This window comes from Leucopleurus acutus, assembly GCF_964270905.1.
Source record: "Leucopleurus acutus genome assembly, chromosome: 3".
In the NCBI taxonomy this organism is placed as follows: Eukaryota; Metazoa; Chordata; class Mammalia; order Artiodactyla; family Delphinidae; genus Leucopleurus; species Leucopleurus acutus.
In genome coordinates this window covers 64161329-64187508 of record NC_139145.1, presented here as the reverse complement: position 1 = coordinate 64187508, position 26180 = coordinate 64161329, and the positions used below count along the sequence as shown (strand labels likewise).

At 39.3% G+C, this 26180-nt stretch overlaps 2 protein-coding genes across 4 annotated transcripts in view; both read left to right on the top strand.

The window, feature by feature from the left end:
* The window catches only part of DDX46 (DEAD-box helicase 46), a 62287-nt gene extending 54379 nt beyond the window's left edge, over window positions 1-7908 (top strand). Inside the window, exons 22-23 of the mRNA XM_082836100.1 lie at window positions 4658-4731; window positions 5899-7908. Of these exons, the coding sequence (XP_082692226.1) occupies window positions 4658-4731; window positions 5899-5946 (122 nt within the window). The 3' untranslated portion in view covers window positions 5947-7908. The remainder of the gene's footprint in view (window positions 1-4657; window positions 4732-5898) is intronic.
* Window positions 7909-14979: 7071 nt separating this feature from the next.
* Window positions 14980-25930, top strand: LOC309960242 (UPF0461 protein C5orf24). Of its 3 annotated transcripts, XM_082836898.1 has the most exons (4): window positions 14980-15201; window positions 21444-21873; window positions 23601-23674; window positions 24530-25930. In XM_082836898.1, exons 2-3 carry the CDS (start codon window positions 21447-21449, stop codon window positions 23639-23641), a joined length of 468 nt encoding a protein of 155 aa, XP_082693024.1. In that variant the 5' UTR covers window positions 14980-15201; window positions 21444-21446; the 3' UTR covers window positions 23642-23674; window positions 24530-25930. The 3 variants fall into 3 exon arrangements, with proteins under 3 accessions (XP_082693024.1, XP_082693023.1, XP_082693022.1); XM_082836897.1 differs by having other exon boundaries at window positions 23601-25930; XM_082836896.1 differs by having other exon boundaries at window positions 21444-25930.
* The last annotated feature ends 250 nt before the right edge of the window (window positions 25931-26180 follow it).

The window sequence follows — 26180 nt, the reverse complement described above, 5'->3', positions numbered from 1 at the left end:
TTATTAGTTTCTGAGTTCTGATAAAATTGATTTTAATAGTTTTTGCAAGTTTATTCACTGCTTTTGTGAAGGGACAGGCTTTTGAAGTTCCCTCCTCTGCCATTTTCACTGATGTCACTCTCACTTTCGGACTTTTTAAAATGAAGAATTGTGGCAAAGGTAAAACTCAGATATAGCCTTTATGTTTTCCATATTATTGAAATTCTACCTTTACAGTACAGTAAGATTCATACATATGTTAAATGGTATGCAAAGAATGCGGGTCCAGAACTAGGCAAGTTGTATTTTTTTGTTTGTGATTGTGACTTTGAGAAACTGGATCATATCTATTTCAAGTCAGGTTTTTAAATGGCACCCTTTTATGTATCCTGAAAGACTTTCGCTCTGCCAATGACTCAGTGTGTTTCTGAATCATGTGACACTGTTCCTTATTGTGAGGCAAAATGCGGGTTGCTGGCACCTCAGCGTTCAAGGAGAGAAAATTACACTGAAATCTTTCTGCACTTGGAACTGGACAGCTCTCTCTTCCTACTGTGTTCATTAGGCCATACAGGATGTCATTCAGTAGAATCTGATGATAAAACCTTTTGTAAACATGGAGTCATCCTTGTATATTCAGCTTGAATGTCATAGGTGTCATTTAAGCAAAACCAGTATTGTATTTTTTTTTTGCAATAACATAACTGTAGTTTATTCTGAATATCTCTAAGATTTCAAAACCAGTATTTTAAATGACTGCCTTTTAAAGAGGTAAATCAGAGATGATTGTTTGCTTTGAAAAAGGATCCCATATATAATTTATTAATTTAAAGGTAATTATACTTATTTAGTGTAGTATAATTAATGTATGCCAGGTTTAATTTGTATATAACTTTATCAGAACGTATCTCCTGTACTACCAAGTGAAGTGAAATGAGAAGCCCACAGCTTCTGCTGACTTTTCCATCCACCTAAAATGGTTCTGGGTGCTTCTTTCCACTGTCAACTTGTACTTAGGAAATAACATCTAATTTTTATAATCTAAGCAAGGTTTCTCTCCCCCAGTAAAAAGATAACCTTGTCAGAAATGAATCTTGAGAATTCTGGCAACATAAATATGCTAAATAAGAGCTGGAGATTGGTAATTAAAATGACCTAAAGCTTTGAGAATTTTCATAGATGATTAGATTTAAAGGATCTTTTAGTTTTTGAAACTCCAACCAAATCAACTGAACACTAATAGGATGAAAACAGGTGTTGGAAGGAGCCTAGTGTCATCTGTTTCTAGTTCTGTAATTGGAGGGACCCCACTGCCTGGCTCCTTAGAGGCTCTGTGTGGCTCAGCAGCTCCCGGCAGTGGGAAGAACAGGAAGGACGTACGTGCCTAGCCAGCCTGTATAATTTATAGCCTGTTTTGTGACCCTCTGTTTTTACTAGTGGAGAATCCCTTAAAAGCAGCCAGAGTTGTTTTGGGACCAATGAAAGGAAATGCCACTTTTTCATGACAGCTTATAAACATATGTAACCTATTACCTAAAGAAGCTGTGTCAGTCAAAAATTTAAACTGGTCCAAATGGTCAGGCTCTAACTAACGCAGGAAAATTGCTCTTCACTTGGAGCTGGGTGGGAGTATCATTTTCCTTCTTTTTAAAACAGCAGAGAATGTCAACAGGCTACACATCAACTCATGCCAAGTAGCATATTTTCCTCCTGAATTTCATTTTTTAAATAATTTTCATTCTGGCTTGGCTCTTGATTATACCCTTGGCTCCACGTTCATCTACCTTTCTTCCCTTCCAGCACCCACAGCTTTAAAATGTTTGTGGTCAGTGGCTGGTCGAGGTGTAGGGCTTAGATATGTTGCTCTGACTTCACAGCCATACTCATGGCCCTTTCCTTCCTGTTGTTAAACTGTTTCTTTTTCTTCCTCCTCCTTCTCCTCCTCTTCTTTCTCCACTTCCTCCTCCTCCCCTCCCCCCTCCCATTTCTTTTCTTCCTCTTCTCCCTCCCACTCCTCCCTTCCTCCTTTCCTCTCCTCTCCTCTCTATGGGTTTGAAAAAGCATATCTAATAAGGGGGGAAATTTTCCCATTTCTTGTGAATTGTTTTCCTTATTTGATTTTCTTACATAAAATGATAAGAACAGGACTTCCCCGGTGGTTCAGTGGTTAAGACTTCGAGCTTCTACTGCAGGGGACATGGCTTCGATCTCTGGTCGGGGAAGTTCCATGTGCCATGTGGGGCAACCAAAAAAAAAGAAAAATATTTTCTTAAATGATAAAAACATAGTTCTCTACAACCCCAGTTCTTCTTTTATTCTTTGACATTTCACTCCTAGTCCTTAATCTCTAGTCTGCTTCTTTGGTCCAGCTCTATTCCTTTTATAGGTGTGCACCGTGTTACCTCTCTAGACGTACCTACTTCCTGGCATTGTCCCCTGGCTTCAAATCCCTCCACACTTAGCCTTGATGGCTCTCTAATCTCCGTCTCTCCTCTACTTCTGCTCCTTATTTCCATTGGCCTTACTGAAATTTCCAACTTGGTGTCCCCTGAGCACCTCAGCCACAACGATCTCAGAATCGAATTTCATCCACTATCACTGCTAATAGTAGCACCTGTTCTTCCTCTTGGATTCAGTATCTCCTTTATTACCTGTTATTTTCTTTACTTGCTGCTCAACTCTTAGCATCTTTGTTCCTCTTCTTCACTGTTCACATCTAGTCAGCAAAAACATCTTGTCCATTCTACCTTAAAAATGTGCTTTCAGGGGCTTCCCTGGTGGTCCAGTGGTTAAGACTCCACACTTCCGCTGCTGGGGGCAGGGGTTCAATTCCTTCTCAGGGAACTAAGATTCCGCATGCCGCACACGTGGCCAAAAAAAAAAAAATGTGCTTTCATAATGGTATGAACATAATCCTGTGAGAGCCCTGAGGGAAAAAACACTTAACCCCACCTGGAAAAGTTAGGAAAGATTCTTGGAAGAAGTGATATTTAAAAGTTGCTCTGGGGACTTCCCTGGTGGCGCAGTGGTTAAGAATCTGCCTGCCAGTGCAGGGGACATGGGTTTGAGACCTGGTCTGGGATGATCCCACATGCTGTGGAGCAACTAAGCCCATGTGCCACAACTACCGAGCCTGCGCTCTAGAGCCCGCGAGCCACAACTCCTGAGCCCGTGTGCCACAACTACTGAAGCCCGCGCACCTAGAGCCTGTGCTCTGCAACAAGAGAAGCCACCACAATGAGAAGCCTGCACACTGCAACGAAGAGTAAGTAGCCCCCGCTTGCCACAACTAGAGAAAGCCTGTGCACAGTAATGAAGACCCAATGCAGCGAAAAATAAATAAATAAAATTTTATTAAAATAATAGGGCTTCCTTGGTGGCGCAGCGGTTGGGAGTCCGCCTGCCGATGCGGGGGGCGCGGGTTCGTGCCCCGGTCCGGGAAGATCCCACAAGCCGCGGAGCGGCTGGGCCCGTGAGCCATGGCCGCTGAGCCTGCGCGTCCGGAGCCTGTGCTCCGCAACGGGAGAGGCCACAGCAGTGAGAGGCCCGCGTACCGCCAAAAAAAAAAAAAAAGACACATCATTAAACATATTTTGGAAAAAAAAATTAATAATAATAAAAGTTGCTCTGGTAGACTACTTAGTACCTACTCATCTTGCTGTAATATCTTTACAAGTTTGTTTTTCTAGTAGCCCAAAAGATCATAAAGAGATGAATGAGTACTTTGTATAATGAATCTCTTATAGTATAGCATACATGGTGGGTGCTTAATATTTCTTGAATTTATAACTATACAAATGTCTTCAGCCTACCTCATCTACTTGGCTATCTTGCTGTGTTCTTTCACACACTTTTAAAATTTTTCAACCATGGTGTACTTCTCTTACTTTTCAGTAGTTAAGCATGACTTTCTTTTTTTTTTTGTTTGTTCGTTTGTTTGTTTGTTGTGCGGTATGCGGGTCTCTCACTGCTGTGGCCACTCCCGTTGTGGAGCACAGGCTCCAGACGCGCAGGCCCAGCGGCCATGGCTCACGGGCCCAGCCGCTCCGCGGCATGTGGGATCTTCCCAGACCAGGGCACGAACCCGTGTCCCCTGCATCGGCAGGCGGACTCTCAACCACTGCGCCACCAGGGAAGCCCCAAGCATGACTTTCTTAATCTGTACCATTACACACATGATTCCCTTTGTAAAATACTTTTCATGTCATCTCTCCTCCTCCAACTTGGCTAGTCCTCCATTCATCTTTAAGACTTTGCTCAGGTGACACTTTTCCAAAACATTTGCTGACTTTAAAGAGCATAATAAACATCCAATAAATATTTGCTAAATAAATGAACCTAGGAAGTTATATTTTCCTTTTACTTTTTCTTCTTCTCTTCTGGACAAATTGCGAATTATCTTTTCTTTGCATACCAACATACCAAGAACTTGTAACACTAGTACCTCACTAACCTTAACACTCTTAACACTAACGTCACTGGCTACATTTGAAACTCTAAAAGTAATCGTAATAATAAGCAGCCATGATACAATGTAGATGATGTTCCACCAGGTATTGAAAGACTATCTTGGCAAGTAGTACAATGTTGCTGAAAGTCACGTACTGATCTCTATGCAGTGGATAAACATCCAGCATAAATCTAGTAATACAAATAATGTTCTCCACTCACTCACCAGGTGCCAATGAACTGGCTGTGCAGAAAGCAAAGGCAGAAATCACCAGGCTTATAAAAGAAGAACTGATCCGGCTGGTGAGTGAAAACCTCAAGGACTTATTTATTTGTTTTAGTAAATGTTTTATTGAACTATAATATAAATAAGAGAAGTAGACAAATGATATACATATAGTTTGATGAATTTTCACAAAATAAGCACACTGATGCGATCACTACCCAGTTGAAGAAATATAGAACATCACCAGTATCCCAGAAGCCCTGCTCATGCCCCTCCTTGTCACTATTCATTGCCCCCAAACGTAACATTATTCTGACTTTCAACATTGCAGATTAGTTTCGCCTAATTTTGAACTCCATATAAGTGGAATCAAATGCTGTGTACTCTTTTATATCTGATTTCTTTCACTCAACATTACTTTGAGGAAATCAGTAGTATTAAATAGTACAGTATTTAAGCATGTGAATATACCACAGTTAATTTATGTTTTAGACTTTGAGGTCATTTTAGTTTTTGGTTTTTATGAATAATGCTTCTATAAACATTCACGTTAATATATTATTTTCTTGAGTATATAGCTTGGACTAGAATTGCTAGTTATAGGGTATGTGTAGTTTAGCAGAGTAGTTACACCGGTTTATATTACCTTCAGCAGTGTATGAAAATTCCAGTTTCTCTACATTTTTGCCAGTGTTTTTAAACTTAGGTGTTTTGAGTGTTTTTAAACTTTGATGAGGACTTAATTTGATTTTGGATAAAGCGGCCTTTTATAGACCACCTTTCCAAGGGAAGCAGACACATCCCTGTAAACTCTCCCTACAATGTGTACAGTGGGATGACGACCCTTTGAAAGGAAACATTATCCTTTCTCTAAGAATGTGTTTTTGAGGGCTTTTCTAAAATTTCCCTTACAGAACATTCTTTCGGGTGGATAAAAAATTTAAAGAATAGAAGGTACACAAAACAAGAGGGAAGAATAAAAACAACGTTTAAATCAAGTGACTTTCACCAAGGAGTGATAGAAAAAGAATGCCACCACCATTAAGCTGGTTCAGAACCGTTGTTAAGGAACGGTCGAGTGAACACAGGGAGATAGATGATTGTTGAATAGTTCTTTCTTCCTCAGTCTTAATATTTTTTATTTTAAATATCTGATAGTTTTATGTTTGTAAAGGAAATTACTTAACATATTTCTTTTTTTTTCTCCCTTTTACTGATCATATGCCTTTTATTTTCTCTTGCAGCAAAATTCTTACCAACCAACAAATAAAGGAAGATACAAAGTCTTATAAAACATCTGGAAAAAACTTTTTACCTGTGCTGGTCTGTGATACATGTGGCAATTGTTGTCTGCAGTTTACAGTGTATTTTAAGTTAAGATTTTTAAAATTCTTTCTTGCTGATTTTTTTTTTAAATACAAGAAACCAGTATTTGCTAATGAATTTTCTTTCAGTAAGTATCCCCAGAATTATCAAACTATATTTAAGGTTTTCATTAAAGTGCCCTTTAATGTAAATCTGGATAATATTCCAGAAGAGTAAGAAAATTAAAATATTTGGACTTTCCATTGAAGGAAATAAAGTATATAAGTCGCTAAGGGGCTATTCACCTTATCTTCTTGCAATGAAATTGTGATAATCTCCTCAGAAAAGGTAAAATTCTCTAATTTTGTGACCACCTTGAGCTTAAATCTTACTTGACTCAGTGGAACAATATGAACTATATTTAAGAATATTATAATAGAATTTTTACAAAATGCATTCACAGTTTTTGTTTCAATTTTTATTATCATGTATGAGCCATAGTTGGACTGGTTTTTGGTTTTGTAAAATTAAAAATTTGTAGTATAAGAATTTTTTGCATTCCTTTACACTGCTAAGAGTTTTAGTATTTACTACTTTTAGGTTCCCCTAACAACCTCTGGCTCTGTGCCTAGCTACTAACTCTTTTCTAATCTTCCTTAAAAGAAAGTGATTTGTAGCCTATAAATATTAATATGATTGTTTTTTTCCCCTGAAAGTGTTCGTTTATGCATCTGTACATACAAACACCATACTAATCTGATTTTTCTTCAGGATTATTGAATAGGTTGTGAATTTTCTTTCTTAAAAAAAAGTATAATGGCACTCACATTTTAAACTTAGACTTTGAGCATTTCTCAGTGAAATTCAGTTCATAAAGAATCATAAATTATATTTTTGAGCCTTCAGATATATTTCCTGAATATTCTAATTTAAATTGCTATAATTGGATCACCTAATTTTTTTCAAGACTCCTGGTGTATTAGAACTTCATATTGTTGTCACTTCTTGAAAAAATAAAATTTTCAGGAATTAAATAGATGTATTTCTTAAATTAAAAGATATAGAAGTTCCCTTGAGTATTCTTGACTTAGAGTTTTTAAAAAAGAAAAAAACCAAAGAATATTATAGCTGTTAAATTATTTTAATAGTATGTTAGGTGGTTAAAGTGACAAGGAGTATCAATCATGATTTCTTCAATATAAAGTTATCCTTAATGAAAATCTAAGGTATAACTTGGAAATATTCTTGGATCCCTCGCATATCCTCTTTTTTTCTTGGAGGAAGAAAACAGACACAACACAGCAACAGAACCAAATAAACCATTTACTATAAGATTTCAGGCATCTTGGGCTCCTCCCCCCTCCCCCATTTTATTTATATCCTTATTTTTGTTATCTAGTGATAGTTTGTTTCTTTTGATAGAATATGTTGCAGTCCCACGTTGATGGCAATTGGTGCTCCCTTCAGCCTGCTCCCTGGTCACTTGGAGATTCAGAGTTTTACATCATTTTAGCATTATTACGTTTATGTTTGTATATCTAGTTGTAATAAGCCACTGATAGTACTTTGTTAAAATGAAGCACATTTCTCTGTTATTACATTTTTTTTGTTTTGTTGTTGTACGTGGGCCTCTCGCTGTTGTGGCCTCTCCCGTTGCGGAGCACAGGCTCCGGACGCGCAGGCTCAGCGGCCATGGCCCACGGGCCTAGCTGCTCCGCGGCATGTGGGATCTTCCCGGACCGGGGCACGAACCCGTGTCCCCTGCATCGGCAGGTGGACTCTCAACCACTGCGCCACCAGGGAAGCCCCTGTTATTACATTTTTTTAGTGTCGCAGTCTTTGATTTTTAAGATTTGAATGACGTACCAGTTAATTTGTTTTTTTAATGCAATATCAATATTTGCTCATGTTTTCTAAATTCCTTATAAAATAAAGTTAATTTAGTCTGAGTTTTCCTAAAATTATCTTTGCTGAAATGTTTTCTGCTGTTTATCTAATTTTGTTTACATTGCTAGGCATGTGAGAGAGGTATTATACTCTCTGTATCTTTTTAAAAAAATTCTAGCAACACAAAATATATAGCTCTATCCAAAAATATCTTCCTGAAGAAGGCTCTTAGTCTTTAATGGTGTTTGTATTTGGCCTAAGATAGGCTGTAGGTGAAATAATGGGTCCATGTGCCAGTTGGTGTTTTATCACAGTGACACTCATTCTTAGAAAATGGAAGTATAGAATGAAATGATAACGGCTAGATTCTCTTCAACTCCTTTTAGACAGTTTTATTATCTGATATATTTCATACCTTACTAGCCTTGTTGGTATGCACGTGGTATTGAACTGGTAGTCACAGTATACCTGTGACTGCAGTCCTTCTTTTGTGGGAGGCATCCCCTACGTGCAAAGAAGTTTTTGTTTGAGCAGAACCAGCTCTTGAGTACCTGGGATGTATAAATCCTACGAAGCCAGCTGTGGAGCCCACTTCTAAATAATTCATCAGCACCTTAAGAAACACATGCTAGAGAGCAAAGCCTCCAACGTTATAACTTGTCTGTGTGTGAGCTCTTTTTCCTATGATGCCTTGCTTTGCTTTATAAAACCATCAGCTAAAGTCCTTTAGTGGCAGATAACATAGCACTTGTTTAAGATAAGAGCTGGGGGTCAATGTCAAAAAAAACAACCCAATCCAAAAATGGGTGGAAGACCTAAATAGACATTTCTCCAAAGAAGATATACAGATTGCCAACAAACACATGAAAGGACGCTCAACATCACTAATCATTAGAGAAATGCAAATCAAACCACAATGAGGTATCACCTCACACCGGTCAGAATGGACATCATCAGAAAATCTACAGGGACTTCCCTGGTGGTGCATTGGTTAAGAATCTGCCTGCCAATGCAGGGGACATGGGTTTGAGCCCTGGCCCAGGAAGATCCCAAATGCCGTGGAGCAACTAAGATTGTGCACCACAACTACTGAGCCTGCTCTCTAGAGCCTGCAAGCCACAACTACTGAGCCTGTGTGCCACAACTACTGAAGCCCACGTGCCTAGAGCCCGTGCTCCGCAACAAGAGAAGCCACCGCAATGAGAAACCCGCGAGCCGCAATGAAGAGTAGCCCCTGCTTGCCACAACTAGAGAAAGCCTGTGCCCAGCAACAAAAACCCAACGCAGCCAAAAAATAAAGAAATTTTAAAAAAGCTACAAACAATAAATGCTGGAGAGGGTGTGGAGAAAAGGGAACTCTCTTGCACTGTTGGTGGGAATGTAAATTAATACAGCCACTATGGAGAACAGTATGGAGGTTCCTTAAGAAACCAAAAATAGAACTACCGTATGACCCAGCAATTCCACTACTGGGCATATACCCTGAGAAAACCATAATTCAGAAAGAGTCATGTACCACACTGTTAATTGCAGCACTATTTACAATAGCCAGGACATGGAACCAACCCAAGTGTCCATCGATGGATGAATAGAAAAAGAAGGTGTGGCACATGTATACAATGGAATATTACTCAACCATAAAAAGAAACGAAATTGAGTTATTTGTGGGGAGGAGGATGGACCTCGACTCTGTCATAAAGAGGGAAGTAAGTCAGAAAGGGAAAAACATACATATGCTAACACATATATATGGACTCTTAAAAAAAATGGTTCTGATGAACCTAGGGGCAGGACAGGAATAAAGACGCAGATGTAGAGAATGGACTTGAGGACATGGGGAGGGGGAAGGGTAAGCTGGGATGAAGTGAGAGTAGCATTGACATATATATACTACCAAATGTAAAACAGACAGCTAGTGGGAAGCAGCTGCATAGCACAGGGAGATCAGCTCGGTGCTTTGTGACCACCTAGAGGGGTAGGATAGGGAGGGTGGGAGGGAGGCACAAGAGGGAGGGGATATGGGGGTATATGTATACATACAGCTGATGCACTTTGTTATACAGCAGAAACTAACACAACATTGTAAAGCAATTATACTCCAGTAAAGATGTTTTAAAAAATTTTTAAATAAAAAGATAGGGGCTGGGGGGAAAATGGTAGTTGAAGTGAAGTCCAGGGTAAAAAACTATATTTTGTTTAGTAAAATGCCCCATTCTGGTCCTTTTTAGATGATGGATGCTAAGTACATGTAGCAGGCGTGAATTCTGAGTGGCTAGCCCAATGTCGTCAATGAGAATACTCTTCCTCTTAGAACTGAGTCTGGAGCTACCAGTTCTTCACATTGTGGTATATAGTTTTATGTAAGAATTGGAATCTATTGACATTTTCTTATGTCTTCTGCTTCTGGCATGAAAAGCTGAAGTTAACCTTTAAAAAAAGTGTGTATGTAAATATAGAGAAAGAGAACGGATGAATGTGTGTGGATAGGTAGAGGGGATGTCTTAACATTTTATTCAGTTTAGGTGTTGTAACCACCAGAAAACCTTAATAAATTCTCACTGGAGTGAGGCATTTGACTTGGAGTATAGCAACATCTTACATGTTGCTTAGTGAAACATATGCTGTGTTTTTAGGCCAGCTCTCTGGAGCTAAAGGTGGCTACATCTCCATCACTAGGTAAAGATTCCCTGGTGTATTACCAATTGCAGATATTTGAAGGTCCTTTTTTTCTGTATCAACTTATAATTTTACTTGAGCAGGAGTCCAAGTAGAGACAGGAAGAAAAAGTGTAAGCAAATGAATTCTTTGCAATATCCCAACAATATCAGTGGTCTCACCTTTCTGGGGCTTTATGGCCAAACTGGTATGTAAGTGCATACCATCAAATCACATGACTAGTGAGGAATTTACTTTTGATTATTTTTCTTGACCTTGTTCTCTTCCAAATATGGCATAAGCTTATAGAAGTTCATGATTTTGAAGCTCAAGCCTTTAAAAATTCTATATTTGTGTTAACCTTGTTCTTCTAGAGGGGTAAAAATGTGAAATAAAGTTTTAACCCCTTTGGAAAACTGGAACTCAGAGTTACTCTCGCAGATATCATTAGGATTACTGTAAAAGCTATAGAGTTTCAGAATTTAAGAAAATCCTAATTATCTTTAATAAATGGAAATACGTGATACTTCATGTTTTGAGTATTAGTCCCTTTTCACAATTTTGCCTATTATAGAATAAAGAAAATGTGAGGATTCAGTATGAAAAATGTGCTCTTTGACCACAGAAAAAGCATGTCATTTGAACTTGGCACTTGGTAGTAGGTGGATTTTTTTGCAGCCTGTCAACTCCCAGCAGTTCTAGAAGCCTTGGGTGTTAAAGTGTCCTTGGCCTTTATTCCTGAATTCTTAGGAGGCTCTCAGGTGCCTGTGTCCAGCCAGTGCAAGGTAATATCGAAGGTAATATTTTCTTTCCATACCTTTGCCTGAGGGAGGCTTCTGGGAGCTGAGATTCCTAAAACTCTAGACTTTTGAAAAAGAGTCCTCCCCATCCCCCAAGCCAGCCCACGGCCCAAGTCTCAGATTTGGAAAGCTCCATGGAAAGAGCAGGGGAGTGGATGTCTTTAAAGAGAGCCCAAGTTCCCCTGTAACTTTTTACAGTCTAGAGTTGCTATTATAAGTGTGTTTAGGATGGTACTAATTCTGTGATACATGAATATCAAGTTTGAAAGCCACTGATAATCTTCACTTTGTTTTGTTCTTGGATTTTGACTGCCTGTTACCTAAAGCAGTGGTCTTCAAAGTGGGGCACATGTTTAGTAAGCCATTGGAAAAAGGGAGAAAACACTGGATCCTCTATTTGTATTTCTTCTTTGAAATCTCATCTTTTAGGTTCCCACATGCCGTGGGGCAGCTAAGCCCGCGCACCACAGCTACCAAGCCCACGGGCCGCAAACTACAGAGCCTACGCGCTCTGGAGCCTGCGCGCCGCAACTAGAGAAGAGAAAACCCGCACGCCACAACAAGAGAGAAGCCTGAGCGCTGCAAAGAAGAGCCTGCGTGCCGCAACTAAGACCCGACGCAGCCAAAAAAAAAGAAGTCCACATTAAATCTCATCCTTTAAATTTTTTGAGTAGATTTTATAATATGTTGTTACATGATATATCATGTATAGTATTATTACAGTTTAGAATAACAGTTCATATACATAATTATAAATAAATTCACATATTGGGTGATACTTGGACAACCTTAGGCAAGTTGATTAAATGCTTTAAAATGTCTCATTTTTTTCATACATAAAATAGAGATAATACCTTATCTGTTTTTGTGAGGATAAGATGAAATAATACATATAAAGCATTAAAGCATATAAAAACAGTGCCTGGCATATGGTAAGCATTCAATAAATATTAGTACTCTTATTACAATGGGTGAATGGGAGTGCATTTTCTTAGGCTATCTTTCAATATTGCTGTGTCTTTCAGTATTGCTATAAGCTGTATATCTAGCAAGGACAGTCAGTGGCTACTGATAAAATCTAGAAAGTGAGATTCATTTTTCCTATGGGTATCTTTTGGTTCAAATGAATAGCATTTAAGAACACTTGTTGCCTTAATTGAAAGGTCTTTAGGGGCAGCCAGTTTCCCACTCTAGTCGAATATTCCTTTTATGGCCTTCCATTCACATGTATACAATCACCGCTTATCATGCAAAAGTCTTATTAACTAGTGTTTTGTCTATATTATCTGGCCTACTCTGGGCCAGGCTGAGGTTTTTGGAGAAGGAATGAAAAATGTCGAACTGAGTCCAAATCGTATTTCACAGGTATACACTATTGAAGAAATGGAGGTAAGTCAAATAGTGTGACAATTAAAAGTGTGCTCTTTTTGCAAATGAAGTGATGATAAATGGATATGCTCTTGAAAAAGCATATCCATTTATCTACCTGTGTTTTGTGTACTATAGCACCTCATGAAGACCAACCTGAGATAATTATCCAAAAACACCAGATCATTGCATTTAACACTGTATTTTGATTATTTTGAGTTTCTGCCTACCACACCAGAATGTAAACTTCCTGATGTTAGGGACCTTGTCTGTCCTGCATAGCTTGTACTTTGAATTCAATAAATATGTTGAATTAACTAGTTACTTGTCCATAGTCACACAGCTAGTAAGTGGTAGACTGAGGATTTAAATCCACATCTTTCTTTACCTATTAGCTCATTTTATTTCACAGCCCTACAAGAAAGACATTATCTTCATTTCACACATATGGAAACTTCTGGAAAAAGCAGTGACTTGTCCGAGGTACCATAGGAGGTGAATGGCAGAAAGACATTCAAACCCGGGAATGTCTGATTTCCTCTGTTACTCTGGCTACTTCCCCATTGGGCCTGCAAATCATTTGACCTTATTAGTGTGAAAGGTTTTTTTTGGCCGTGCCTTGCAGCTTGCGGGGATCTTAGTTCCCTGACCAGGGATTGAACCCTGGGCCCTTGGCGGTGAAAGTGGGGAGTCCTAACCACTGGACCACCAGGGAATTCACAAAAGTTTTCTGCTTAAGTGGTTTTATGTACAAATGCCATTTCAGTTGGAAGTTTAAAGTTATGGATCTGGAATAGTCATGGTATGGCAGCACAGCAGTGCATTCTCACATTTCCCTTCAAGAATAAAAAAGAAAACTTCCTTAGAGAAAACTTGTTTTCCAAAAGTTTTTTGGAAGGCTACTTAATATCCCCTAAAATCTGTGTACATATTTTAGCTGTTTTCTATATTGGTATTCTCCTTTTATATATGAGCAATAGTATGATCAGTCCTGTTTTCTAGTATTCTATAGGAGTAATTAGAATGATTGTTAGAATCATTTCACAAAACCCTGCTTGCCAAAAAATGATTGAGCTTGCCTGTTGTATGTACTGTATTTGGTTTGCCTCCTAGCTTGTGTACTCACCCAGAAAAGTTGTTGCTCTTTATTTCCAGCTGAGAGCAGCACTGGGCCAAGTGTTGTGCTCATGGTGCAATTCAGTGTTAAGAATTATCTCCTCAAACAGTCTTCACTGCATGGGCAAAAGGGATAAGCACCTGCCTCTGGCCTCTTCATGCTGTCAAAGAAGTGTCTTCCTGGGAATACCCCGGTGGTCCAGTGGTTAGGACTCTGCGCTTTCACTGCTGGGGCTGGGAACTAGGATCTTGCAAGCAGCAGAGCCTGGCCGCAAAAAATAAAAGTTTTAAAATAAAATAAAACAACAACCATGATTTATTAAAAAAAAAAAGTGTCTTCCTCTCGGCAGCCTTCCTAATTCTGGATCCTCTCCTTTCTGACGTTTTAGAATTAACGGACCGAAGAACCAGGGAAACTAATCCCTTCTGCTAAGTGGCTTGTATGGGGTGACCCATATGCCAGAAATCTCGCAACAGCTACATAGAAGGGGAGATTTTGTAAGCAAGCTAATTCTTGTCCCATCCCTTCCTGTGATGGTGGAATGAAGAATATGGTAATTCAGAGGAGGTCATGGATATAAAAAACTTGTTAAACTTTTAATATTAGCTTCACAAAATGAGGCTTTTCATTATTACATGGTGCTAGGACTGAGGGCCCAAATGCCTCATGTTATTTGAATATTCCGCATTTTATTTGCAGGTGGAGATTTCACCCGACCCATTCGTAAGTAACTAAAAGAGGCTGAATCCTTTTAATGTGCTTTGGGCAGCACCTAGCACAATAAGGGATTAGTAAATCTTTTTGCCAACGGTGATTAAAAGCACAGTTTCTGTAACAAGAATGCTGGGTTCAAATCTTGACTCCACCATTTATTAGTCCTGTAATCTGAAAAATGGGGTCGGTAGTAGATCCAGCATCACTGGATTGGGTTGAAAAATCCACGTTAGGAAGTTATCCCTTTGGTCGTGCGATCTGCACCAGAGCCTAAGGAGCTCCTTCCTAAGCCCCACCTCCTGTCGTCCTCGTGCCGCGCAAGCGCAGCCCGGCTCCCTGGGCTACTCTCCGCAGGCTTGCGTGCTGGTCGTCGGCGGGAGATTGGGTCTCGCGACGTGCGTGTGCGTGTGCGTGCGCGTGCGCCGTACTCGCGAGCTCGCGCACGCCGCTGCTTGCTCCACGGGGCTGTGGTAGCCTCTTCCTGCTCGGTCCGGTGGTGCACTGTGAGCGGTGGCTGAGGTCGGAGCTGTGAACCAGCGTCCACTTCGCCGCTGCCGCCGCCCTGCCTGCTTTTCCCTCTGTCTTGGGCTCTACGCGCAGTGTAGAGGCGCCGGGCTGGAAAGAGAGCGGCGCCAGCGTGAGGTTCCCAGCCGATGGGCAGCCCCTGGGCGCGCTGAGGGGCCGGGCTACTGGCGGCTGAGGTAGGTGGGCGCGCGGGGGTTTGTCAGACTGGCCGGGAGCAGAGTCGGGGCGGCGGGTGCTCGTGGAGAAGGCAAGGAGGGGGCCAGAATGAGGGCCTAGCCAGCTGGTGAGAACAGGTCTCTGACCCGCGCCTGAGAAGGGGCTCTGGCCTAGCTCGGAGCGAGAGGAGGGACCCCGGTCGTAGCCTGCTCTTCTCCGGGCTTGAAGCCATTATTTAGGGGAAATTCCTCCTGCGGCGGGGGGAGGGGTCACCCTTTCTTTTCTTTGCGAGGTCAGAATCCTCATTCCTCCCCGCCATCACTTTAAATTAATGCTTGCTGGCTTCGAGATGGACGTCTAGATGGAGTGGCCTGTGGACTTGACCAGCTTGCAGAACTCCGGTGCACGACAGCGGGCTATCAGTTATGATTATCGAAGAGGGTTCACAACCCTCTCTTTAGTGTGGGCGTGTATTTGCTGCAAAGTTCTTATTGCTGATACATTAATAATCGCTTTCGGGCACAACAGGTAATGAATTTTTAAACGCCTCTTGTCAAATAAGGATTCCGGCACTGGGGAAACTGCGCCGTGGAGGCACAATTAAAGAGTAGAAAGAAGACAAAGAAGACCGTTATTTATGTTCTCTCCTAGTATAAGAACTTTCCGTGGTGGAGCAGGATGCGTCGCTACTGGCATTTGTTTTAGCCTTTGCTGAATAGACTTTCTGAGTGATTGAGGTCGATCACCAATGGACTTTCATTTAGAATTATAAAATCGCATATGATTTTAGGTAGTTGTTACAAGTCAAATGACCTGAAATAACCTCTGAGAATTATGTGGTGTTCGCTCCTCGGAAGAGAGCAGAACTTGGTTTTCTTGAAAGGAAGATTTTCTCCATGTTTAAAAATGAATGCATTGTGAAGTTACTAAAAATAGTTCTTTATGTTGACAGTGATGACTGCCACATTCAGGAGAAGGAAAAGGAATTATTTCGTAAAGAACAGCCCACGGAAAGACTTCAGGGGTTAAATACGCAGTAAAACAGCTTCAGGGATGGCAAGTTTTAGCATATGCTTTTAAGAATTCTAATTGAGTCATAGTTAAAATATATCGAAGCTCTTAGTTGATTCCCTTATATTTAGTGAACTATTTTAAAAGATTATTAACCTTTGCTAGTTATGTATTCTTGGATTTCATTCAGCCCAAACTTTCTAGAAATGTAGTATTCATTCTGACTCTATTAAGAAATGTGGCCTGCATGCTTTCAATGAACTCTGTACTATAGTATGGGAAGAGTCTTTCAAGAAAGAACAGTTAGCTGGCGAGCCCTGAGGTGGATGGAACCAGGGAGGCGTTATTAAATGTAGGATTAATGCTTGTATATGCACATACTGCATACAAACATACAAATTCTAGGGCTTCCCTGGTGGCGCAGTGGTTGAGAATCCGCCTGCCGATGCAGGGGACACGGGTTCGTGCCCCGGTCCGGGAAGATCCCACGTGCCGTGGAGCGGCTGGGCCCGTGAGCCATGGCCGCTGGGCCTGCGCGTCCGGAGCCTGTGCTCCGCGGCGGGAGAGGCCACGGCGGTGAGAGGCCCGCGTACCGCAAACAAACAAACAAAACATACAAATTCTGCGTGCGCCCGCCTGTGTGTGTGTTTATGATGGTTATGCACACAAGGATCTAATGGTGCTGACTCCCATCTTAAAAAGTTGACACCTGAAAGTAGAAAGGGATTGGTTTTAGCTCTGTTTCTTGTTTCAGTTAACTTAAAAAAAATAATAAATTTACTTATTTATTTATTTTTGGCTGTGTTGGGTCTTTGTTGCTGCGTGTGGGCTTTCTCTAGTTGCGGCGAGTGGGGTCTACTCTTCGTTGCAGTGCACGGGCTTCTCATTGCGGTGGCTTCTCTTGTTGCGGAACACGGGCTCTAGGTGCGTGGGCTTCAGTATTTGTGGCACGCGGGCTCTAGAGCACGGGCTCAGTAGTTGCGGCGCACGGGCTTTGTTGCTCCATGGAATGTGGGATCTTCCTGGACCAGGGCTCGAACCCATGTGCTCTGCATTGGCAGGCAGATTCTTAACCACTGAGCCACCAGGGAAGCCCCTTTATTTAACTATTTACATGAGTAAAAGTCATAGTAAATTTCTTGTCCAGCTTCTTAATCAGTAATTGAGTAAGCAGAATACTGTACTGATTTCTTGGTGGTAGCAGGGAAGGAAAATATAGAACATATAGAAGACTTGCCCTTTAGAAATGTTCTTTGTCAGTATCTTACTATCTTCCCTGGGATAAAGAGCTTTACTCCTGTCTATTTTGTGTCCTGATGCTTAGAATAGTGTTTTGCATGGAGTTGGCCCTCAATAAACGTGAGCAGTGTCAGAAGTTAATTAACATAATACAAACCAAATTCATAAATTCCTGGAGAAGATTAAAGTAGTTGAAGATGGGTGGATTTTATTTTTTTTTATTGCAGGTCTACTGTTTAAATGGTGTGTTTTTCTTCAGTGTTGGTTGTCTGAGTAAAGGATATGTGGCAGAATCTTGCTTCTGAAAGCCTAACATAATGTAAGCTGAGACTGTATATCCTGAGTGATAATAGATGGTGAATGTTCTGATATATTAAGAGAAAATGAAGTTAAAGGAAGTAAGGTCCAGAGGGAAGATTTTGGTAAGTTAGTGATAGGAATTTAAAAGGCATGAGCTATAAACCATTGAAACAGATTATAGGAAAAAAACATTTTCTCCCTTTACTGGCAGTGCTAGTTGTGGAAGAGAACTGGTACCTTTCTACCTCTTTATACTAGAGCTTTCCAGCAGGGTGATTTCTGAATACTAAAATTGAAAAAGGGATCACTGTGGGAATTCCCTGACAGTCCAGTGGTTAAGACTGTTGGCACTTGCACTGTGTGGTCCAAGCCTCAGGGCACGGCCCAAAGAAAGAAAGAAAGAAAAAGTGACCACTTTTTCTCTTATAATCTGCTCAAAGGTCTCAGTGTGTTTCTCTTTGTATTTGCATGTGGGCTCTAGTCTAGTTTTATTGGCAATAAACTAGTATTTTGATTCCTATCTTAATTCCTGTGTATATTTCTCAGTTAGTTTATAACTTGTAGGGGAGAGGAATGTGGTCGGTCCCTTCACAAATCCCAACGTTGGCTTTTTTTCAATTTGGAAAACAAATCTATTTGATTTAGATGTTGTAGATGTTATCAATAGAAAGGTTCTGTGGATATTTGGAGAGGTTATCAACAGAACAGTTTTATGATTATTTGGAGAAGTTATCAACAGATTTTATGGATATTTGGAGAGGTAGGAGCTTAAGATGTGAATAAAAACTTCAACAGGAGTGTTTTATTTTTTTATAAATTTATTTATTTATTTATTTTTGGCTGAGTTAGGTCTTCGTTGCTGTGTGCGGGCTTTCTCTAGTTGCGGCGAGCGGGGGCTACTCTTCGTTGCAGTGCACAGACTTCTCATTGAGGTGGCTTCTCTTGTTGCGGAGCACGGTCTCTAGGCAGGCGGGCTTCAGTAGTTGTGGCTCACGGGCTCTAGAGCGCAGGCTCAGTAGTTGTGGCGCCTGGGCTTAGTTGCTCCGCGGCATGTGGAATCTTCCCGGGCCAGGGCTCGAACCTGTGTCCCCTGCATTGGCAGGTGCCACCAGGGAAGACCAACAGGAGTATTTGAAATTGAGTTTTCGGTTTTCATTTTAGTATAGCTGAGTGATTCCCATGATAGGTGGCAGATTTTTCCCCCCAAGGAATATTTGGCAATGTCTGGAGAATATTTTGCTTGTCACAGATTGGGAGGGTAAAGAGGAGGGTGTAGCTACTGACATCAAGAGGGTGGAGTGGGTAGACGCCAGGGATGCTGCTAAGCATCTTAAAATGCACAGGACAACCCCATCCTCCACCTGCCCCCACCCAAAAGAATTATCTGACTCAAATGATAGTGGTGCTGTTGAGAACCCCAGTTGGTTCTGAAGTCAGATTATCTGAATTTGTATTTGGCTTTACCATTTCCTAATGTATGACCCTGGCAAGTTGCTTAAAGTTCCTGCCTCAGTTTCTGTAAAACAGAGCTAACAATATGTTCCCCATGGAGTTGAATTGTAGTGATGATTAAGTCAGATAATGTGCAAAGGGCCAAACTTATTACCTGGCACGTAGAAAAATCTGAAAAAACTTTCAGCTAATATCATTACATTTGGAACACATCTTGATGATCTCTTCTTATTTCTTTTTTTTTAAACATCTTTATTGGGGTATAATTGCTTTACAATGGTGTGTTAGTTTCTGCTTTATAACAAAGTGAATCAGATCTCTTCTTATTTCTCATCTGAAATTAGAATTTCAGCAAATGAAGTGATAATAAACTCATTCTCTATCCTTGGAGAATAAGTGAAGAATCACTCCATTTAATGTTTGTGTTTAGCTCACTCTTGTTTTATGTTTTCAAGTCTATAAGGCTTCTGCCATAAACAAGTAGCTTCTCATTGTAAATGTTTTTCCTTCATAGTTAAGACTTTAAGCTAGCTGGCCAGTGGCTCTATATCTGTTGATTCTCAGCAAATATTTAGTAATGTAACTGAATTCAGTTCTTTGACTTCATTTCCATTTCCTTTTACCTTTATAACTGAAATAAATTTGCAGTGGTTTTGGCTCACATTGATTATCTATTCTTAGCCTCTGGGAGTAACTATTTTCATAACTGAGGTTTTGGTACAATTTTACATTTATGAAAGGTGCAGGCGAACTTCTAACAACTTGGGGCTGGACCTTCGTATACATTCAAAATATGAATTGGAACCCATGTGGTTTTTTTTGTTTTTTACCTTATTGAAATATAATACTGTAGTCTATATAGACTTTCATTTTCTGTGTGTCTAAACGATATGGCTAAATAGAGAAACAATTCACAGGGATGTCTTCACAGATAGAGAGTTTGGACTGTTTGTTAATAAGCCACAGAGCTCTTGTAAGGGAAGAAGATCCACATCATTATTTATGGTCAAGGGAGAAAGCAGTGTGGCACATTCAACTTTTTGTCTTGATAACCACACTTTAAAAATAGAAAGTTTTGGGCTTCCCTGGTGGCGCAGTGGTTGAGAGTCCTTCTGCCGATGCAAGGGACGCGGGTTCGTGCCCCAGTCCAGGAGGATCCCACATGCCGCGGAGCGGCTGGGCCCGTGAGCCATGGCCGCTGAGCCTGCGCGTCCGGAGCCTGTGCTCCGCAACGGGAGAGGCCACAGCAGTGAGAGGCCCGCGTACCGCAAAAAAAAAAAAAAAAAAAAGTATTTTATTATGATTCTTACACATATTTTTGTAGTATAAGTCTCTGTAGTTTCTATAAATGTTCACTTATTTCAGCTAATGGAAACCTTTTTTTTTTTTTTTTTTGCGGTACGTGGGCCTCTCACTGCTGTGGCCTCTCCCGTTGCGGAGCACAGGCTCCGGACGCGCAGGCTCAGCGGCCATGGCTCACGGGCCCAGCCGCTCCGCGGCATGTGGGATCCTCCTGGACTGGGGCACGAACCCGCGTCCCTTGCATCGGCAGAAGGACTCTCAACCACTGCGCCACCAGGGAAGCCCTAATGGAAACCTTTGTTTACCCTTTATGTTGTTATTGCCTCCTGTTTGGATAGAATAGTTTAGAGGGAGTCAGTACCTTTGGCCAACAGATTGTGTTCTTTCCTTGGTACATTCTATCTTTTGTAAAGTGTAACATACACTCAGGATTCTGTATAAATAATATATGATGATAATGATAAGGAAGTGTCCACCTTGTGAAAACTGGCCATATCAGAAGTATACATGTGGGAAATATAATGAAAGGCCAAAGGAAGACATTCTAAGAATGCTAGGGAAACTTAAGAAAAAAAGAATCATGTTAATAACAATTCTTGTCTTTATTATTATCTTTTTAGGATTTAGTAGTCTAAAAGAAAAGAGCCTACAAAATGTAGCAGATTTCATGTACACACTTTGCTAATTCCTAAGTAGAGAACATTGTAACTACAAAATCAGAACTAGAGTTATCTTGCATGGCATTTGTGCCTGCCAGTGATTAAATTGAGGGGAAGAAAAAGTATCTGAATCTGCTGATGTGTGTTTGTTTATAAGTGGTCTGGAGTCCTGCCTGTCAGCTAATTTTAGAGAGCCTGCATAGTTGTTGGAAGACAGACTGTTTTCCCACTAAATGCTGTCATACAGATATATATTTGTATATGTGTATTTATGCATATTTGTCTTTTATTTTTGGTAGAAAATGATGCATCCCGTTGCCAGCAGTAATCCAGCTTTTTGTGGGCCTGGCAAACCTTCCTGCCTCAGTGAAGATGCCATGAGAGCTGCTGATCAGTTTGACATATATTCCTCCCAGCAAAACAAATACGGCCACACAGTCAGCCACAAACCAATGGCTTGTCAGAGGCAAGACCCATTAAATGAAACACACTTGCAGACTACAAGTGGCAGAAGCATAGAGATAAAAGATGAACTAAAGAAAAAGAAAAATCTCAACCGATCTGGTAAGCGTGGCCGGCCTTCAGGAACCACCAAATCAGCAGGATACCGGACCAGCACGGGCAGACCCCTGGGAACCACCAAAGCAGCTGGATTTAAGACAAGTCCAGGCAGACCTTTGGGTACAACTAAAGCTGCGGGATACAAAGTCAGCCCAGGGAGACCTCCAGGTAGCATTAAAGCTCTATCCCGTCTTGCCGATCTTGGTTATGGCTGTGGGACTGCTGCTTTTCCTTACCCTATGATGCATGGTAGAGCAGTTCATGGCGTAGAGGAAACCAGCAGCGAAATCAAGCCGCCCAATGAGTGAATGAGGCAGGAAAGGAGGGCCAGGTTTAGAAGGAAGATTGTGAATAATCCCAAAGCTTCTTGGTTTTATTTTGACATACATGATTTTATGGCCTGGGCTTTCCAAATTTGTTTTCCCATTTGATTTTTTTTTTTCCTGCTTTTGCTCAGAAACTGTCATATGCCGACAGATGCACTCAGGGCATAGCAGTGGCATTGTCTTTGTACATAGGTTCAAGTGTAACACCTATTTAAATCATTTTTGCTTTTCCTTTAGAGTTATGGTTGTGTCTCATTTCATTACTACTTTTGGGTCATTCTAAATAGATGCTTCATGTACTAAACAACTGAAACCATTATACCTATTAGTTTATGAAGTAAGCTTACAATATAATAAAGATAATATCTAAGGTATTATTAACTGATGGAACAAAGCAAACTAATGATTCAGGATTACTTGAGGTAGTGGCTGTGAGGTTTTTTTGTAACATGTTCATGAGACAAGGCACAGATATTTGTATGCTTTGGCATTTACTTAGATTTCATATGTTAAAAATCTTATTTTTAATGTTCTAGGTTTAAGCAGCTTCCTATTTATTGATCTACATGGCATTAATTGATTTAACTATTATTCCTTTACAAATTCTTTAGTGTTTGCCTTTCAGCCATGTTAGGTTGTGTATTTTTTAATTGCCTAAGAGCATGTATACCAAACACTACAAACAATTCATATTTACAAAAAAAATAAACTTTTTTATAAAAACTGCACATTACATTTTTGGTGAAATATCGAATACAGTGCATTCTGAGAATAGCATATTTAATATAATACGAAAAGAAACATTCTTAAGGTCTGCATGTTGCTATAGTTACTACATTTTGTCTTTCATATACTTAGTTTTAAAGCATTATGCTTAAAGCATTTATTAATGTTCATTCATTAAGAATATTTTTTAGTTTTTTCTGATAAATTGTCCCATTGCATTAGCAGTTACTGTGGTTTCAGGTCTGTATCTACCAAAGGACAAAAATTGAATGGTAGACCGTAAAACTGGTATAAACAAAATGTAGTTTTCTGACTGTCAGAACCCAAATATTAAGAAGTATATAGGAATCCATCTATGCATGAAACATGTAAGAAATATGTTGGTTAGTTTAATTAAAAATCTCATGGTTGCTCTAGTGAGACCACTTCATTCAAAATAAATTTTTTTTCTGACAGTGTTTGCTTTAGAAGCAAAATAGATAGGAAAGAAAAAAACGTATTGGGTAGATACGTATAGAAGGGACAGAGGGATATCTCTCTTCCCTCTTTCTGAAAGTAATATTCTTTGTTAATATACATTTTATTTATTCTGAGTTCTAAATAAAATAAACTATTATAAACTTTGGATTTGGAAAAAAAAATTCCACTGAACTTTAAAGTTACAGTGTATATGTATTTGTGAGCTTAAATGCCTTTGAGATTATAATGTAGATTTGCAGGACCCCAAAACTTTTAAAATAATTAAAATTTTAAAAGGGCACATACTGTGTTGTTTGGGCTTGCTCTCAGTTACTGCAAACTCTGACTGCAAATGGATGTCATGTTTCATACCTTTTTCATCAGGAAAAAAGCAGCAAGCCTTCAGGTGTTCCAGTGATGCCTGACACAATGAGCTGGACTTTATGCTGCTCTTTACAGTAAGAGGTGTTGCATTGTATGTGGGGACTGTGTGTGCACTGGCATCCAAGACAGTGACCTCAACAATTTTAGCTTTGCACAAACCATAGAGAACAATGTTGGATGACTACATAATCAGTTGTAACATTCTGGCAGCTAAATTGCTACAAGAGTTTCTTCTTGCAGAAGCTTAAAATATAAAACTTTTAAAATAATTTACTTAGAACAGTATAACTTCTGACACACACACAGATGCTTATGTCTTTATTCGTATGTTCATCCATCCACTTTTATTATGTATCTGTCATTTAGTTGTTTCTCAAGATGATGTTCAGCAGTTGGCTGCTTAGAAATCCTCTTTTGAATTCCTGAAAACAGTTGCTTAATTAAATATTCTTCCATGGAATTATATATATCACTGTCAAGGGTTTGGTTGCAGGTTGTGTTTTATAGTACACCCATTTGACATTTCCCTTTCGGTTTATTTGCTTTCCTGATTTTGTTATACATGCTCTTTCTCCCTGCCTTTTTCTACATTCATTCCCCTCCCCCCTTCTCCATCCTCCAGCACATCTACTCGGTGGTGCTGTGCTGTGTGTCAGAAGATAAAGCAGGTGTGTTAATGTATGATGAATCTTATATACAAGTTAATGAAATGGTGAGATCAACTAAAGGAAGTATGTTCATAACAGTGTTTATTAACATCAGGAGCTATGTCCCAGGAAAAAAGGAGGGGCGAATGGCTACTTTTGTGAATGGATAACATCATTTAAAAAGCTGAATTTTCTGTGTTCATGTGAGTCGTTACCTGGAGTATTAGATCTGTATGCTGATGAGCATCTCCTGATTGCACTTCCTTTTCTCCTTGTGAACAGTTTGTTGGTGCCATGATGAAGAGAAAGACATCTAAATGATAACATGAATGAAATCTTAAAATACAAAATATTTTTACTTCTCTATAAAGACTACATTGTGCATCTTTTGTAACACTGTCTCTTGTCATGATAAACACTGAAATAGCATGTTAAACAATTGCCTATACTTTAATATAATCAGTTGGGGAAAACTGGCCTTTTCCTCCCACTGTATGATTGTTCCTTGAAAGGTAAATTAGTAATTTTATATTGTGTAATTCTGTTCTTCACAAAATAGGTTTCACTATTCTATATTAAAACTTTGGTCAGAAAATGATCTGCTCTTCAAGTAAGTTTGCTTTACTTTTTTCTTTAAAAAATATTTTAACATGCCTTATTTATTCTTATATTAACAAATTAGGAGCTAATACAGATGAATCTTCCATTTTTTGACAGCTATAACCTTGCATAACTAATCTTTAGCGTGGGATGATTTTGATACTATCTTTGGAGTTTTGCACTGGATATTTAAAAAAATGCTAGCACAGTGTATTGGAAGAAAATAAGTGATTAATTTTTAATATTTGGGGATGTTTTAAAAATCAGTATTTCAGTTAGACTAAAAAATTCTTTATATTTTTTATTTACTTTTTAAAAGAAACATCTGTTAAAGTAGTAAAAGTAATATTCATTCCAAACTAATGTTTGTGTGAATTTACATGTATATTTTCATGAAATAAGAATAGCGTTTCTTTGAATTAAGGAGGAAAAAAAATTATCTGGATCCATTTATTAGATTAAAGGTGATTCATCCAATGTAAGAAAAACCAGTGTATGAGCTAAAGAAAAAAAAAAGTTTCTCTTTTATATTCTAAGACGCTTTAAAAGAACAATTCAGGGGATATTGACAATAACTGCTACTCTGCCAGTCATTGTCTATATATGCAGTAAAATTTTATGATCCCTTTATAGTAAATTATCAATATAAGCATTCACAACAGTTGTTCAAAACATTTTTTCCCTTGAACATAAGATATTTTGATGCTATTATGTTTTTGTTTTTATTATAGCTTAACTATATGCTATTAAACTCTAGGATGTATCTAAATCTTTCCTTTGCTTTTCCCCCCTACTCCCGAGTAGATAAATCTGTGCTCTCACAAATAATGTATTTAATTTTTGGAAAATTTAATGCTATAGTAAATCAAGCGTGTGATTTATAGTAATCAGACCACTTTGATTCTTTGAGTTTCAGTTTCCTTTTTCCACAGGTAATTATGGAGAAAATAATTACCAGTTAACTGATATAAGCACGCTGTTCTCTGCTGTAAAAAGTCTGAATAGATACTGTGTATGTTTTTATGTCCATGAACTTGAGCTACTCGTGTGCAATTATGTGTATGGGAATGGAGTAGTGTTCATGATTTGTATCTACATCATCATATGGATGTATATTTATTAATAAAGTCATTACTTTAAAACCAACTATGTTTACTACTTTATTTCTTAGCAAAGTATTTTCCAAGTAGGGTAATTGTAAATGGTAAAACCTCTTTCATGATTGGTGGTCTTGTATTTTCCTTGGGTTGTGCTTTCTGAAATCTGCCTCTCTCTACTTGTTTTTCTCAAAATAGTAATTATCTATATATTTGTAATTTAAACTTCTAACTTA

Coding starts and splice junctions, on each gene's coding strand:
- LOC309960242 (XM_082836896.1), top strand. CDS start 21,447: ATGATGCATCCCGTTGCCAGCAGTAATCCAGCTTTTTGTGGGCCTGGC.